This window comes from Triplophysa rosa, linkage group LG20, assembly GCF_024868665.1.
Source record: "Triplophysa rosa linkage group LG20, Trosa_1v2, whole genome shotgun sequence".
NCBI lineage: Eukaryota > Metazoa > Chordata > Actinopteri > Cypriniformes > Nemacheilidae > Triplophysa > Triplophysa rosa.
The window spans coordinates 4,321,167-4,337,133 of NC_079909.1; the positions used below are offsets into that span (position 1 = coordinate 4,321,167).

Sequence of the window (15,967 nt, forward strand, 5' to 3'; positions counted from 1 at the left end):
CTCCTGCGTGTTCCAGGCATTATAGGCTGTCAAAAGTAGTCAACCAATCAGGGATAGGCTTCCACGTCGGGCCAATGAAAACGCGACCTCTTAACTACAGTAGGCCTAATTGTTAAAAATGCTTGATGAAAAGAGTTGTTTTTCGTGTTCTTTTCTACAAAAGTGTCATGTTAATGTGTAATTCTTGTAAAATAGTACATTGTAAATTGCTGAGTTTCATTCTTATAAAATCTTTTAATATATAAACCTTTTAATGAGTGGATTCTTGCGTGTGGGTAGGTGGGTGGGTGGATGGGGGGCACCATGAGGTCTTAATACGCCTCTGGATCCACCACGTTCTCAGGTAACAATTTTAATATATTTGATGCAACATTATTAATCAAATGTATATTATAAATGAACGGTAAGGGAGCGTTTGGTATATTGCATAGAAGTTCAGTTATATGCCCTGAACTTCTGGAACACTGAATGCAGAACACTTACAGTGTCTGTCAGCAAACGCATTAAATGCATAACCAAATAGGTATAGAATATTATATGATTTTCCAAATGCTCCACTGCTATTATTGTTTTGATATGTACCGTTACTTGAAGTAAATATTATTTTAGAATAAAGCTAACTTAAGACACCAATCTAAATTGTTCGGTAATCAATTTAGTACTATTTTGACAATACTATGTTTAGTGTAGGACATGCATGAGGACCACATGAACTTGAGGGTGTTGGCCTGTTTTGTCTGAATAACATGGTAGTTAAACTGACGTTTATATGTAGCCTACAAGCATCCTAATGCCCCTGTTCATTTCTAATACACATTTGACTAATAATGTTGCATCAAATATATTAATATTGTTACCTGAGAACGTGGTGGATCCATCTCGCTTCGTTGAAAACGTCGAGTCACTTTCAACCAATAAGATGCCATGTAAGAGGTCGCGTTTTCATTGGCCCGCCGTGGAAGCCTATCCCTGATTGGTTGACTACTTTTGACAGCCTATAATGCCTGGAACACGCAGGAGGACCTCTCGAGAGCAAGAGTAGCAAAGGATTCGTGGACGCAAGGCACGCATTTTGAGTGCGCACACGCTCACTGAGCGAGAGGAGAGAAAATTCATAAGAGAGCAGCGTATAATTGAAAGCGCGCGTCCAGTTTTGTGCACGAGCAAAGGAATTCGGCGTGCGAGCGGAGAGATTCGCGCGCTCGTATGACAAGAATGCGCTTTTGCCTTGTAATAATGCGCTCGCGACATTTGTCATTATAATAACGCCATAGCCCTGAACTACCAGCACATTCCTGGAGGAGGGAGTAATGGTCCTGTCTGTTTCCCGGTTCGTTTCCATGTGACTTCCCTCCGGACTCCATTTCCCATGATCCTCCAAGCTCCCTCATCTGTCCCCTGTCTGTAATAAAATGCTACACCATTTTAGCTCCCTCTATTCTCCCCATCATCATCTGTGCAAACGTTTTGTATATTTGATGCCTGTTAATTCATTTGTTGTTGCGTTCAATAAATCTGTTTCTGTGGATTCTGTGTGTGATATCTCGTGACAATGATGCACATAAATAATGTTATAATGGCATGTATACAAAAATATTTTTACATTGAAAGTTTTAGAAGAGAATCATATATATACCACCTTTAGCTTATATTTTATTATGCTCAACAGTGTTTTATTTTATCAGGATCATCTAGACATGTAGTGGGATTTTGATGATGGTTAGTTTTATATTTTATGATGGTATCCTTTATTTCTGTTAGTTTTAGTTCTTGAATATAACCAGATTTCTTTGTCACTCAGCCATACACACAAGTGCAACAGTGGGTGGGAAAACGTGGGTGCGGTTCCGACCAACATGGCAGTATAACAGAAAACAATAATTGCAATAACTTACAATAGACTTTTTTCTGAAAACAGTTATACAATAAACATCACAAACACAACAGGTGACACATGCAAATTAAATGTTTTTATTAGATGTATATCAAAGACAATTCATAATGAAGTCAAAGCCGGATAGCTAAAACCAGGAAATATTTAAATGTTTTAATTAATTGCTGGGAGACAAGGACACACCTGATGAAACAGAGAATGTTCCGGGTAAACCAGGACGTTCCCAAATAAACCAGGATGTCCAGGATGTATTTAAGTGTTCGACCTCTAGCTTCTCTCAGTACGTTCATCCACCACAGACCTGACAATTCATGCACAAAGAGAAGAAGAGGAGAACCACATACTGTAGTGCATCAATTAAGGTAAATGAACATTTATAGCTGATATGATTGTGCGTGTAATGATAATAATAGAGTTTATTAATATTTGAGTTTAGATTGTTTCAGTTATATACCATATCTTTAACATGTATAAGAGAAACATATTGGTTCATGAAGGGCTGTTTCTTGATATGTCTCAATTCTGCATCTCTTATAGGCTAACTGGGAAATGATGCTTGTTTGGTGTGTTTTGACTTTGTTGGCCCTGGTGCCAGTCTCTACAGCTGCCAATCCTGGAGTTAAAGTCAAACTAACTCAGAAGGGGCTTGATTATGGTAAGAGTTGGCAAAACAACTGCTTGTATGTTTTAGTTTAGTTTTATGTTTTATGAGTTAATCCAACATAGAAGTGAATCAAACATGTTCTCAATCTGGTCTTGGACCAAGTATTGTCTCAATCTGGTCATGTAAAGAGTCTATATCTAAGGCACTTCGTATTTTGACCGTACTGTAGGTCGGCAGCTTGGAATTGCCACTCTGCAGCAAAGGTTCAGTACCATCAGTCTACCAGACCAGAGTGGCACAGAAAAGATTTTTATTGGTAAAGTGGAGTATAGCGTCACAGGGTGAGTTACTGTCTTATCCTTTCAGTATTTTCCAGGTCAGACTTAATTAACCTTTTCCAAAACAAACACTCTATATCATATTATTACATCTTCATGATTTTGTCATATTCTTACAACTGAGAGGAGAACATCATTTACCCTGAAATATTTACATTTTGGACAGGATTCGGATTGTAAACCTGGGACTACCCACATCAACAGTGGAGTTAGTTTCTGGCACTGGAGTTAGGCTTTCAATTGATAATGCCAACATCAAAGCTCAGGGGAACTGGAGAGTCAGATACCTTCGGTTCATGTAAGTACAGCGACTCCCATTATTAAATAAAGTAAAAACATATTTACACAATCAATACCAACATAACGATTAATGTGATGTAACTAAAAATGTAATGAAAAAATGAACATCTCTATCACCTCACAGAAAAGCCAGTGGATCATTTGATCTGACTGTGAGTGGAGTGACCATTAGTGTCACCATTGCAGTAAACAATGACAACCGTGGTCGCCCATCAGTCAGCATGACCAGCTGCACAGCAGACGTAAGGGACGTCGACGTCAGATTTAGTGGCAGACTCAGGTAATATTAACCCACTTGGTTTATTTGGGAATTAAAAAATAATAATTTCAATGCTATGTTGGCTTTTAAATATAAATTATTCTTAAAACTGGTGGCATTTGTAGCTAAATAATATTCCCTAAAATCTCAGAACCATGATACTATGACCATAATCATAGTTATCAATATTGTATGCCACCTAATTAGAATTTAACAAACATGGATTTTAACAAATATTTGTTTTTGTAATAGCAATAACACGTTGATTAATTTTGTTGATTGATTTTATAAATTTGATATAAAATGTATTTAAACATTTCCTTAAGCCAAAAACAAAACAGTATTTACTTTTTAATGTGAAATATAATATTGTTGTGATTATTTTGTGTTTTATGACAGGTTTTTAATGAATTGTCACTCATTCTTACAGTGTACAGTATATGTTTATGTGTATTATAAAATTTAAGTTACAATTAATTTCTGTATCTATGGCAGCTGGTTGTATAACCTCTTCCGATCCTTCATTGAAAGACCTATACGCAATTCTCTGCAGGCACAGGTGAGAAATCTGACCCATTCGCTGTTGAATTAACAGAAATTTTGATGCATGCCAGTTTAATTTCAATCAATCTTTCTGCTGTTTCAGATCTGCCCCCTGGTGGCTAAATCCATTCCTGACATTAACACAGAGCTAGCTACGTTAAATGGTGCTATAATTAAATCATTACTAAAGTAGTTTAGATTGGTATAAAAATCTTTCATTTCAATTACTCATGTAAACTGTAAAGAATGACCTTTTTGTTTTGACTTTTTAGTTGTAGCCAAAGTAGACAGGTATGTTGAGATTGACTATTCCATGTTGGGATCTGCTCTCATCTCTAGTGAATCTATTGACCTTGGTTTGAAGGTAATAATAAGCTGTATACTTTATTGAAACACAATTTATGTAAACATATGTTTGAAGTTACGCTAATCTTTTTTGTTTTACTTTTGCATGTTTTAGGGTGTATTCTACAACATCGGGCAACGCAACGAGCCTCCCTTTTTCCCCAAACCCTTCGCACTGCCTTCCCAGAACACAAAAATGCTCTACATTGGACTATCTGCCTTCACCGTCAACTCAGCAGCCTTTGCATACCACAATGCTGGTGCCTTCAGCTTTGACATCACAGATGACTTACTTGGTGGCTTATTTGCCAGTCGACGAGCGGTAAGTTTGGCTTCTCACAAATGACAGTTTCTTATGAATTCTAGTGAGCATATGAAAGACTATAATTTGGCAAACCACATCAGATTGCAAAATATTTTTTATCTACAGATTTCACCTGATTCTGACTTTCGTCTGAATACCAAAATATTTGAAGCTTCCATTCCACAAGTATGAGAATCACATAATCATTTGATTCACGGAAAATCAAAGGAAAAAACATTCAATATAAGATCTTTATTCGTTGTTTGAGGTTGCAAAACTGTATCCGGGCCTGAAGATGAGGCTGCTGGTTAAGACCGTGAAGGAGCCCATTATTACTTTTGAACCCAACAATGTGACTGTTCAAGTCAGCTCGACAGTGACGGCTTATGTTATCCACCAAAACAACACACTATCACCACTATTTGTGCTCAGTCTGGTAAGTCACAGAGGAGGGACGTGATTGACCTAAATAAGATGTAAATTGTGTTTCTTCATGAACATTTCTATCAATAACAGGAGGCCAGTGCCAGTGCTAAAGTAAATATAGCTGGACTCAACCTGATAGCAAGTGTGACCCTGAACAGGTGAATACTAGAGTTCTGTTCACAGTCTAAGCTTGTCCAATTCATTTGATGATTTTACAGGACATGATTGTAAGTAAATCTGTAATTCTTTTAGAATTCAATTGAGTGTAAACAAAAGCTATGTGGGAAAATTTGAGGTAAGAAAACATGTTTAACAAGGGTAAAATTAAATTAATTAAAGTAATTCTTTAGAATCTTACACTAACATTACATTTTAATTAACAGGTTCCTAGTCCTCAAGCATCATCACAATTCGACAACCTCTTAAAAACAATCCTTGAATTTACAGTAATTCCCAAGGTTAATGGTAAGAATCTTTTCACTTTAATCAAGTTTCTGTAATCAACATTTCTTACATTTCTATACTATATTCAAACTAAATTAAAATGTTATAACATGGGTATTATATTTATTTATGTCTCTTCTCAGCTCGCCTTCAGAACGGTTTTCCTCTTCCTGCCATGGGGAAGATAAAACTTGTAAACCCTCAACTTGTGGTTGTAAAAGTAAGCTCATATTTTTAGCAGTAAAATTCTACGTTATGTTATTTTGTTTTGTCTATGTATTTTGTATGAATGTGTAACTTGTATTTTTCTACACAGGACTACTTATTGATTGGGACTGATGGACAATTTCTGGGATAAATGGTCAAGAATTTTCCAGACACTATATAAACATTATCAAGATGATCAAATGCATTTTTGTTGGGTTCATATTGGTGAAGGAAAATATTCTAAAATATTCTACCTATAATCTTGATTTTATTTTCAACATTATATTTTCTCATATACTATTTTCTTAAATAATCATTTTACTTTGTTCTTTTGTTTCGAGGGTGTTGGGATTGACTGCACTTTAAGTTGCTGTTAGATTTCCATAAGGGCTGTCATAATAAAGAAAGGCTTGCATAATGCACTGTTGTGACCGCATCATCTTATTTTAATAATACTGTTTTAGAGTATTCATCCTTCAGCATGTTTTTTGTATAATTTTTTCTATTCGGCAACAAAACTTAGAAACAAAATTTTGGCCTCATTAGTCCACCCTTTTGGTTAATTAAGCTGTTGTTTTGGCAATAAAGACATCCTATTCATCATTCTAAAGCTTTCCTGTAGCTCAGTGGTAAGAGCATGGCGCTAACAACACCAAGGTTGTCAGTTTGATCCCAGGAAATTGCACATACTTATAAACCAAAATGTATAGGATAGTGCAATGTCAGTTGCTTTTAAGCGTCTGCCAAATCCATAAATGTAAATGTGAATGTAAATAATCACCAGCACTATAACGCATGTATAAATAAAGCATTCCTTTAAGCATTTGAAAACAACAGGGAATCAATTTACACTGTCACAAACTAAACACTGATATCTGAACAAACACCACTGGATTTCAATGATTCACAGCCAGTTCATCTTTGTCATGGGGTTTACGTGTGTGATGATACAAAAGTTACAGTGAAGTTACAATGAATTAATGTTAAAGTAATGATAGAACTGATATCTTGTTATTGAACCAAAATTATACCGTAGTGTTTATTCTATCTTGCTTATATGCAGAAACAATAAATCTAACTAACCAGCAGGCTTAGATATCTACTATCAAAGATGAAAAGGAAAGAACAGCAGGCAGGTGACAAAGTGACGATATAATAAAATGAACAAGTTTATTCAGGAAGAAAATCATAGTTGCACTTAGATGCTCATTCTAACTCTGTCTAGAACTCCGTCTAGAGTTCCATTGCTCACTATAACTCTGTCATTCTAACTCTGTCTGACTAGAAACACATTGAGTAGGTGTTATTATACCAACAGTGGAAAATTACTGCTTCACAACATTGTCTCATGACCTTATTAAGAACCTTGAGAATGAGACCACTGGAAACTCAAATCTATTTGTGAAGACAATACAAATGCAGCATACAACGTAATGTAGAACATAACTAGGTAGAAGGAGATTAATATAATATATATCTAATTAAAATACATTTATAGAAAAATAGCAAAGAATAATAAGAATAAAAATTTAAATACAACACAAAATGTATGCCTGTATCTCAAGTCAGAAAATCTGACTTCATCTTTAGAAAAGAAGATTTAGAAACATGCACACGCACGCATGCACACACACACGCACGCATGCACACACACACACGCGCACACACACACACACACGCACGCACGCACGCACACACACATAAAATAACTTGAATGTAACTCTACACTCTTACCTTGAGGATTTATAAATATTCAAAGTCCTTGCTTTCACTCAGACTATATTCAATTTTTTTATTTATATAGCGCTTTTCACAATGTGCATTGTTCCAACTATATATACTTATATGTAGGCCTGAGTGTGGCTATACTTCTTATACAGTGGGGTGTTAAACAAACAATAATTTATTTTCCTTTTATTTTCAATGTATATTGTTTGTTTCCTGGGTTTACATATGTATATGTTCCTTTCAGGGGTTACAATGAAGAGAAAATGTATTAAGTGTAAGTTTATGAATTAACTAGTTATGAAGTAACTAATGTGGAATTCAAGATGGCGCCGCGGATGGCTGCCTCGGTTTGGAGTGCTCTAGTACTTATGTCTTTTTTGTTTGTTTTTCCTGTTTTAAGCTACTCTTCTTTAATCACCTTTACCAGGGACGAATTGCTTAACATTAAGCAATGCCCTTCTATCAATCTTTTCCCTAATTTTGAAAATTCAGACGTCTTACTGGACATTTTACTCGGAGGAGCGGCAGCTCTATACAAACGCTCTAAAAGACGCAAGCGGGGAAAGCGAGCGGGAGCGCTCGTCAGACTCCGACGACGCGGATTTAGGACCCCGCTGCCGAGTATACACCTGGCGAATGTCCGCTCCCTTACCAACAAAACGGACGAAATACTCTTACTCACCAGGACAAACAAAGATTTTTCAAACTCCGCTGCGCTGTGTTTCACAGAAACATGGCTCAATGACACCATACCGGACAGCGCGTTACATCTGCCGGGTTTTCAGCTGTTCAGAGCGGATCGCATTGCCGAGTCAACAGGGAAGACACGTGGTGGTGGATTATGTTTTTATATAAACGAAGGTTGGTGCAGAGATATAACAACACTGAAGAAGATGTGCTTTTCGTACTTAGAAGCGTTCTCTATCAACTGCAAACCTTTTTATTCGCCACGCGAGTTTTCCTCATTTATTCTCGTGAATGTTTACATTCCTCCACATGCTTGTGCGAGCGCGGCGCTGCAACAGCTGGCGGATTACATCACTGACACGGAGCAGCAACACCCGGATTCTCTTATTATTATTATTGGGGACTTTAACAGAGCAAACCTCTCCCGTGAGCTGCCAAAATACAGGCAGCATATCACATGCCCCACCAGAGACAGCAACATTCTGGATCACTGTTACACCACAATACGGGATGCATACCACTCTGTTCCCAGAGCAGCTCTGGGTCTCTCTGATCATTGCCTGGTTCATCTTCTTCCGACCTACAGACAGAAGCTTAAATCTGCCAAGCCTGTAGCAAGAACAGCAAAGAGATGGAGCAGCGAAACAGAGCGGGCCTTACAAGCCTGTTTCGACTGCACGGATTGGAGTGTCTTTGAAGCTGCAGCCACTGATCTGGATGAGTTAACTGACACAGTGACATCCTACATCAGCTTCTGTGAGGACATGTGTATTCCCACCAGGACTCGCTTAACATACAACAATGACAAACCATGGTTTACAATGAAACTGAGACAGCTTCGTCAGGCCAAAGAAGATGCTTACAGAAGTGGGGACAAAGTCTTGTATAATCAGGCCAAAAACACACTGACAAAGGAGATAAGAGCAGCTAAGAGAAGCTACTCTGAAAAGCTGAAGAACCAGTTTTCAGCCAACGACCCTGCATCGGTGTGGAAAGGCCTGAAAGACATTACCAACTACAAGCCATCATCCCCTCAGTCTATGGGTAATCAACGACTGGCTGACGACCTGAACGACTTCTATTGTCGTTTTGAAATGCAGAGTCTCACCCTTCACACCCGCCCTGACCCTATCTCTGCTATACCATTAACACCTCCTCTTGACATTCAACCTGCACTTAAGATCTGCGAAGAGGATGTTTGCCAGCTTTTCCGCAAACAAAAGATCAGAAAAGCACCAGGCCCAGACAATGTCTCACCCTCCTGCCTGAAAGTCTGTGCGGAGCAGCTGTCGCCCATCTTCACTAATATTTTTAACAGATCTTTGGAGCAGTGTGAAGTCCCTTCATGCTTCAAACGCTCCACCATCATCCCTGTACAGAAGAAACCCAAAATATCTGGACTTAATGACTACAGGCCTGTTGCTTTAACATCTGTGGTCATGAAGTCATTTGAGAGACTTGTACTGGCCCACCTGAAGGACATCACCAGACCACTTCTTGATCCCCTCCAGTTTGCTTACCGAGCAAACAGGTCTGTGGACGATGCAGTAAACATGGGACTGCATTACATCCTACAACACCTAGACAGACCAGGGACTTACGTCAGGATCCTGTTTGTAGACTTCAGCTCGGCCTTCAACACCATAATCCCAGACCTCCTCCTGCCCAAGCTTACCCAGCTCTCTGTGCCAACCTCTACCTGTCAGTGGATTATTAACTTCCTGTCGAACAGGCAGCAGCTAGTGAGGTTGGGAAAATTTAAATCCAGCACATGTACCATCAGCACCGGAGCTCCTCAAGGATGTGTTCTTTCTCCACTGCTATATTCACTCTACACAAACGAATGCACCTCTACAGACCCTTCTGTCAAACTCCTGAAGTTTGCAGATGACACCACAGTCATTGGCCTTATTCAAGACGGTGATGAATCTGCCTACAGAAAGGAGGTTGCTCAGCTGGCTGCCTGGTGTAGTCAAAACAACCTAGAGCTGAATGCATTCAAGACAGTGGAGATGATAGTGGATTTCAGAAGGAACCCTCCATCACTTCCTCCCCTCACCATCCTGGACAGCACTGTGGATACTGTGGAGTCATTCAGGTTCCTGGGCTCCACCATCTCTCAGGACCTGAAGTGGGAGTCCCACATAGACTCCATTGTAAAGAAGGCCCAGCAGAGGTTATACTTCCTCCGTCAATTGAGGAAGTTCAACCTACCACAGGAGCTACTGACCCAGTTCTACTCAGTGGTCATCGAATCTGTTCTGTGCACTTCAATTACTGTTTGGTATGGCTCGGCCACCAAATCAGACCTACGAAGACTACAACGGACAGTTCGTAGTGCTGAGAAAATTATTGGTGCTCCTCTGCCCACACTTCAGGACCTGTACGATTCCAGAGTGAAAAACAGGGCAAGAAAAATCATCATTGACTCCACACACCCAGCACACAAACTCTTTGATCTGCTGCCCTCTGGCCGGCGCTTTAGAGCACCAAACACCAGGACTTCCAGACACAGAAGCAGCTTCTTCCCCCAGGCAATCTCCCTCCTAAACAGATAACTGCTCCTTAAGAGCAATATTCCACTTCCACTACTCCTATAGTGTGCACTACTGTGCCTTATTATATCTACATCTTATGTATACATGTATATAACACTACCTCTACTTACTAAATTATCCATTTGCACAAGTGTACATACAATCTGTTAATATGTATATTCTACTATTTACTACCCTGTACAATGTCTCTTATATGTTATTACCCCCCATTTTCTGTAAAATAGTCTTTATTTTATATATGCACAATTTAGAATCTTTTAGACTGTAAATCGTATTATATTGTATTGTCATTGTGTTGAATGTCTGTACTAGAAGCTTCCAACACCAAAGAAAATTCCTTGTGTGTGCAAGCTCTTCTGATTCTGATTCTGATTCTGAAGACATTGTACTGTTGCTTTAATTTACGTACCTGCTGCTGAAGGTCAGGATTGGTTGAACTGTTCGGAGGGCGGGACGAGAGCCAGCTGGGAGAGAGAGACGTGGTAATGTAATGAAATAGTGCCATCTTACGGTTGTCGACAAGATAACTACTTAAAAGTTGGTATAACTATTAAGTAAGATGTAGGAGATAGCAATTTCTCCTGTTGATCTTAACGTAATTTGTAATTGCCTCTGCTTTTTACGAAACAGAGCTGAGAAGGACGTGAGAGACATTCGAGCTAGTTGCAGCAAAAAACAAAAGTGTATCGAGTCTCTTACCAGACGTTCTGCGGAGATAAGTATCCTGATAGCGCCCTGAGATACCGGAGATTCTCAGTGGTTCCTCTGTCTTCGGGGACATGTGCGCGGAACTGCTGTTGGATTTATTGAACGGGTTGCTCTCGTTCTGCGGAGATGTGGTTAAGTGTACGGCCTGAACGTTCATCTGCAAAGGTAACCACCATCTTGTTTATGTTGCTCATTGAGTGAAGCGGCACGTTGTAAGGCCTCACCGCACGCCAGCGTCGTATCAGGCCTGCAACGTTTACGTTCTTTTTCGTTTGCATTTTTGAACATTGATCGACTCCTGGGACATTTACATGAACTTTGAGCTTGAATTTGAAAGAAGAGACGTGGGTATACTGTATCTGTTATTACTGGGTGTTTGAATATTGTTGAGATGCTGTAAATGGTAACTTTTATTTCACAGCCTACTAACAGTTAAAGGTGGGGTGTGCACTTCTGAAGTATTGTTTGAGATTCACTGACTACAAGGTTTGTGCTGAAATAATATTGTTTGAGAGGGTTTGATAAGAAGTCTAGTGTTACTTACTTATTTAATCCAAAACCAAGTATTTCATGTAGTAATGTATTATCATCTTTCTGCTTTATTATTTATTTTATACATTGTTTATTAAATCTTGTTTGGATTTACTATTGCATGTGGTTTTACTTGTAACTTAGCAGTTGCTATACTTGAGGGTATCCCAGAACAAGAAAGTTTGTTAATACAAAGACCATAATAGCTATAAGATTGTAGAGAGATTTAAAACTTAAAGAACTCAGGGCCCATTCCAATTTACCTTAAGGGAGTAGGGCGCTACATATACATACGTACAGTAGATGCCTTTCGGCAGTTCCAAACAATGCTAAAGCCTATGGATGCTTGATTCAGCCTGGGTTGGGGATCTTTTAAAATTATTTCAGTCGTATTATCAGTCGATAATGATTCTAATGATTGTCAAATAGTTGATTGCAGGCTGTAGGGGAAGGTAGGAGCACTTTGAATTCAATCATCCGTATAACCAGTTCACTGAAGTACACTACAAATAGGATGGACGTGCTTTTTTTATGTTGTTTGCGCAAGATTTTTGTGTTTCAAAGTTTTTCAAAGTACATTTGAATTAAGATCGCTAAAAAACAGACACCAAATGCAACGATCCAATGGCTCCAGACCAAACTGCAGCCTTGGGCATTGGGAAAAGATAAGGAGGTCAGGGTCCTCATCAAACAATAAGTTTGGTTTTGGACAAGTTCATCANAGACGATACCACCATCCACAGGGACAAGACCGGCCCGGGGCACCAACCTCCCAAGAGACGGTCAGCACCCGAGTCGGCCCTAAGGTGGGCCGTGCCTTATAACTACCACCACGGTTGTGAGAGAGTAACCATGTCCGAGACTCGCGTCTGGGTTCGGATAGAGACTTAGACGGTGGTTCCCCACCGTCGTATCTCTGTTAGGGGACCAGCAGCTGACAAGAATTATCTCAATCAAGGCCAGCCCCCCCCAATACAAGGACTACATGGTTTGGAATAACAGCTCTCCAGGTTGACCTGATTCCCGTAGGGGGCCTTCCCAGTGAGTTTCACCAACCGTCGACGTCCCTCCCCGTAACTACGCCATCAGCATCAGGACCCTCCGACCAGGAGGGTTTGGCAGCCCGAAACAAATGGCGCATTGGAGAGAAGAAATCTTGGGTCAGCCCGCTAGTGGGACAGTGCTAGGCGCCCCTCGAGTGTGCCCGGCCTGCCCCAGACGCCCCCCCAGAGGGGGACCGGTCCGAGCCGAACCGTGCAGAGAGAGATGCCCCGCTCCGTTCACCCGCGGATTAGAGGCTAGATGCGCCCTCGGATATGCGACCCAGGCCGGGCGACGCAAGGAGGACGCACCTTTGACTAATGCTGGGCTGTTCACCACCTGATCTGAGCAAGCCCAGATTCCGGGTCTGGCACGGGGTTAGTGTGACCCCGCTTAACGACTAGTACGGCCAAGACTCCACTAAGCCGCACCGGCCGCCACCAACCACCTCCTCACGCCTGTGGTTGCTGAGCGCAGGCCCTAGAGAGCGTTCGCAAAATGTCCAGCGAGTAGAGAAGAACTCTCCTACACACCAGTTTGGCAAACGTTCGCGCTCTAGTACGTCCCATGCCCAGAGCTTCCAGGACCCGCTCATTAGCTGCGTACCACAGGCCCCAGTGGGTCCCCAGACCTGCAGTTCGCCCACTCCCAACGTCCGAGCGATCACATGTTTATGGGGGCTGTAATAACGAACCTTCTCCTTGTCCGCATCACGGAGCGAATTCGAGTCAAACTCAAACCGCACCGTGACATCAATGACTAAGGCCTCCAAGCCCCGGACGAGCACCAGGTCAAGCAGCCGCGACTCCCTGGAGGCAGTCACGAACGACCATTCCCGGGGAACCACCCATCCGAGACCTTCAGCCTCAGTCGCCAGGAGACGACAGATCTTGTTGTGCCTCAGTATCCGTGCCGACTGTACCCCGGGGCACTGTGCCAGGATGTGAGAGACCGATTCCAGCCTAGATGAGGAGAGGCAGCAGTTTTAGGTCTGCCCCTGCTCCGAGACTCGCGGGTCGGGAACACATTAGCTCTAACCTGCAGCGCCGCAATGAAGCAGCGCTCGGTAAAGCCTTTGTGTTTTCAGCCAGCTGTTGCTTGCCGGGCAACCTTTGAATCTGGCAATCCCTTTCCCTTGAACTGGCAACTCTGCCCATTTTCGGAATTCATCAGCTCTCCAGTCGCACGGGTACGGGCAGGGCTCGTCTCCATTTGCGTTCACATTCCACGTGCCCAGCTGTGGAATTCCATCATCACCCCCCCTGCCCTCAGCCATGGAATTCCATCATCGCCCCCCCTGCCCTCAGCCATGGAATTCCATCATCGCCCCCCCTGCCCTCAGCCATAATCACCTGAAATGATCTTTTGCCCAGTCGCTAGTAGCCAATGCTTTCACCACATCGTTTGAAGAGGTAGACAACCGTAACCATCGTCTCGCCTGAGTAATCGGGGCTTGTCGGGCGAGCTTGCAGATCCCCAGGCCACCATCCCGGTTCCGTGCATACAGTAGCCCATCGCAAGTCGACTGTGGAAGGCGCAGCCATCCTTTCCGATACCGTCCAGGCGGTTCAGTGCGGCTGACCCGAGTTCGGCGTGATCAGCCAGGAAGTGGAGTCGGGGTATCGCGTGCCGGTTCAGCAGGTTCACCTTCTGGGATGGCTTGAGTGGAGACGCGCCAATGCGTCTCACCCAATTGTCAAGAGTACTGGCCTGATCCGGCTTTACAATCCCAACCCATGGATTGCATTGCGCCCCGAGGTATCTAAAAGACTCCTCGAGGCCAGTGAATTGTAGGGCCGTACCTCCCAAAACCCATTGGGAACAATCATTGATCGTGTACCCACCTCCACAAGGCCGGATGAGGAAGCCGAAGCATTTCCTCTGGTTGACACTGAGACCAGTAACTTGACAAACGAGTCCAATGCCTTCAGATGTTCGGCCATTCCCTTCCAGGACCCGCTTACCAACACGAAGTCATCGGCGAACGCCAGACTCGACACCAAATGACCTTTGAGACGATACCCGTTACCACTTTGTTCGACTGTATGGATGAGAGGATCCATAGCCAGGTTGAAGAGCAGTGGGGACTAGGGGTCCCCCTGTTTCACACACACCCACAGTGCGATAGATGGAGTTACACTGTCTCCAATCTTGACCCGCGTCATGCTGTCCGTGTAAAGTTGTTGGACCAACTTTATCATGTGCAGGTCCACCTTGATCAACCCAAGCGCTGCCAAAAGTTGCACATGGGAGATTGAGTCAAACGCCTGAGCGAAGTGTATCGATACCACTGTGAGTGGGCTGCTGCACTCGGATTTGCAGTGTTTGATGAGGCCCCAGAGGACATCAATGTTCTCAGAACAGCCGGGGGTGGGACGAAACCCCCTCTGACTAGGATGAAGCGGGCAAGCCAAAGCCAGTCGCTTCGCGAGGATCCTAGTAAATACCCGTAAAATCAGCGACCCTATGGTAATTGGCCTCTAATTGCCAATTTCCATCACCTTTGCAGGGTCGGGTGATTTGGGTAGTAGTATCGACTGACAACTTTTCAGACGGGTAGGTATGACTCCGGTGGTCCACCACATGTTGTACATGCGTGTGAGGGTCTCACCCTCTGGGTCCCACTCGAGGATATCCTGCTTACGCACGCCATCAGGACCCGGTGCGGTATCATTCACAAATTGTTGACGGCTAAGCTGCACCTCCCCCTCTGAGATGAGCCCAGCTAGGTGTTCGTTATCCGCGTGTTCCCCCGCCCTGAAGTGACACAACCCGCGGAAGGATGGGCGGGCCCCCCACTTAGCCTTGTATTTCTGGTAAATAGTGTGCGGAGAGATCGGGCATCGCCTCTGGACATCACCATCCAGGATCTCTTCCGCCAGGCAGGTCGGGTCGGTGGAACACAAGTGTTGACATCTGCGGTAGGCCTTCTATCTGGTACGACAGAAGCGCCTCCTCCGCAGAACACTTTGGGGAACACGTCCTCTCTTGCGGTGAGAGGCTGCTGAGCTCTCTCTAGCTTCATGGGCCAACACCTGGAGCATTAGGGA

General features: G+C 42.6%; 1 protein-coding gene across 2 annotated transcripts in view; it reads left to right on the forward strand.

Moving 5' to 3' along the window:
- Positions 1-6,084, forward strand: part of LOC130571459 (bactericidal permeability-increasing protein-like) — a 34,495-nt gene extending 28,411 nt beyond the window's left edge. Inside the window, exons 1-16 of one of the 2 annotated variants that reach the window (XM_057362434.1) lie at positions 2,185-2,256; positions 2,432-2,549; positions 2,728-2,839; positions 3,003-3,134; positions 3,261-3,416; positions 3,891-3,954; positions 4,042-4,102; positions 4,211-4,302; positions 4,399-4,605; positions 4,714-4,773; positions 4,856-5,023; positions 5,104-5,171; positions 5,266-5,308; positions 5,397-5,478; positions 5,601-5,677; positions 5,774-6,084. In XM_057362434.1, coding sequence (XP_057218417.1) covers positions 2,206-2,256; positions 2,432-2,549; positions 2,728-2,839; positions 3,003-3,134; positions 3,261-3,416; positions 3,891-3,954; positions 4,042-4,102; positions 4,211-4,302; positions 4,399-4,605; positions 4,714-4,773; positions 4,856-5,023; positions 5,104-5,171; positions 5,266-5,308; positions 5,397-5,478; positions 5,601-5,677; positions 5,774-5,815 — 1,533 coding nt within the window. In that variant the 5' untranslated portion in view covers positions 2,185-2,205 and the 3' untranslated portion in view covers positions 5,816-6,084. Of the gene's footprint in view, positions 1-2,184; positions 2,257-2,431; positions 2,550-2,727; positions 2,840-3,002; positions 3,135-3,260; positions 3,417-3,890; positions 3,955-4,041; positions 4,103-4,210; positions 4,303-4,398; positions 4,606-4,713; positions 4,774-4,855; positions 5,024-5,103; positions 5,172-5,265; positions 5,309-5,396; positions 5,479-5,600; positions 5,678-5,773 lie in introns of those variants that run through there. The other variant, XM_057362435.1, reaches the window with a different exon arrangement.
- Positions 6,085-15,967: the final 9,883 nt, after the last annotated feature.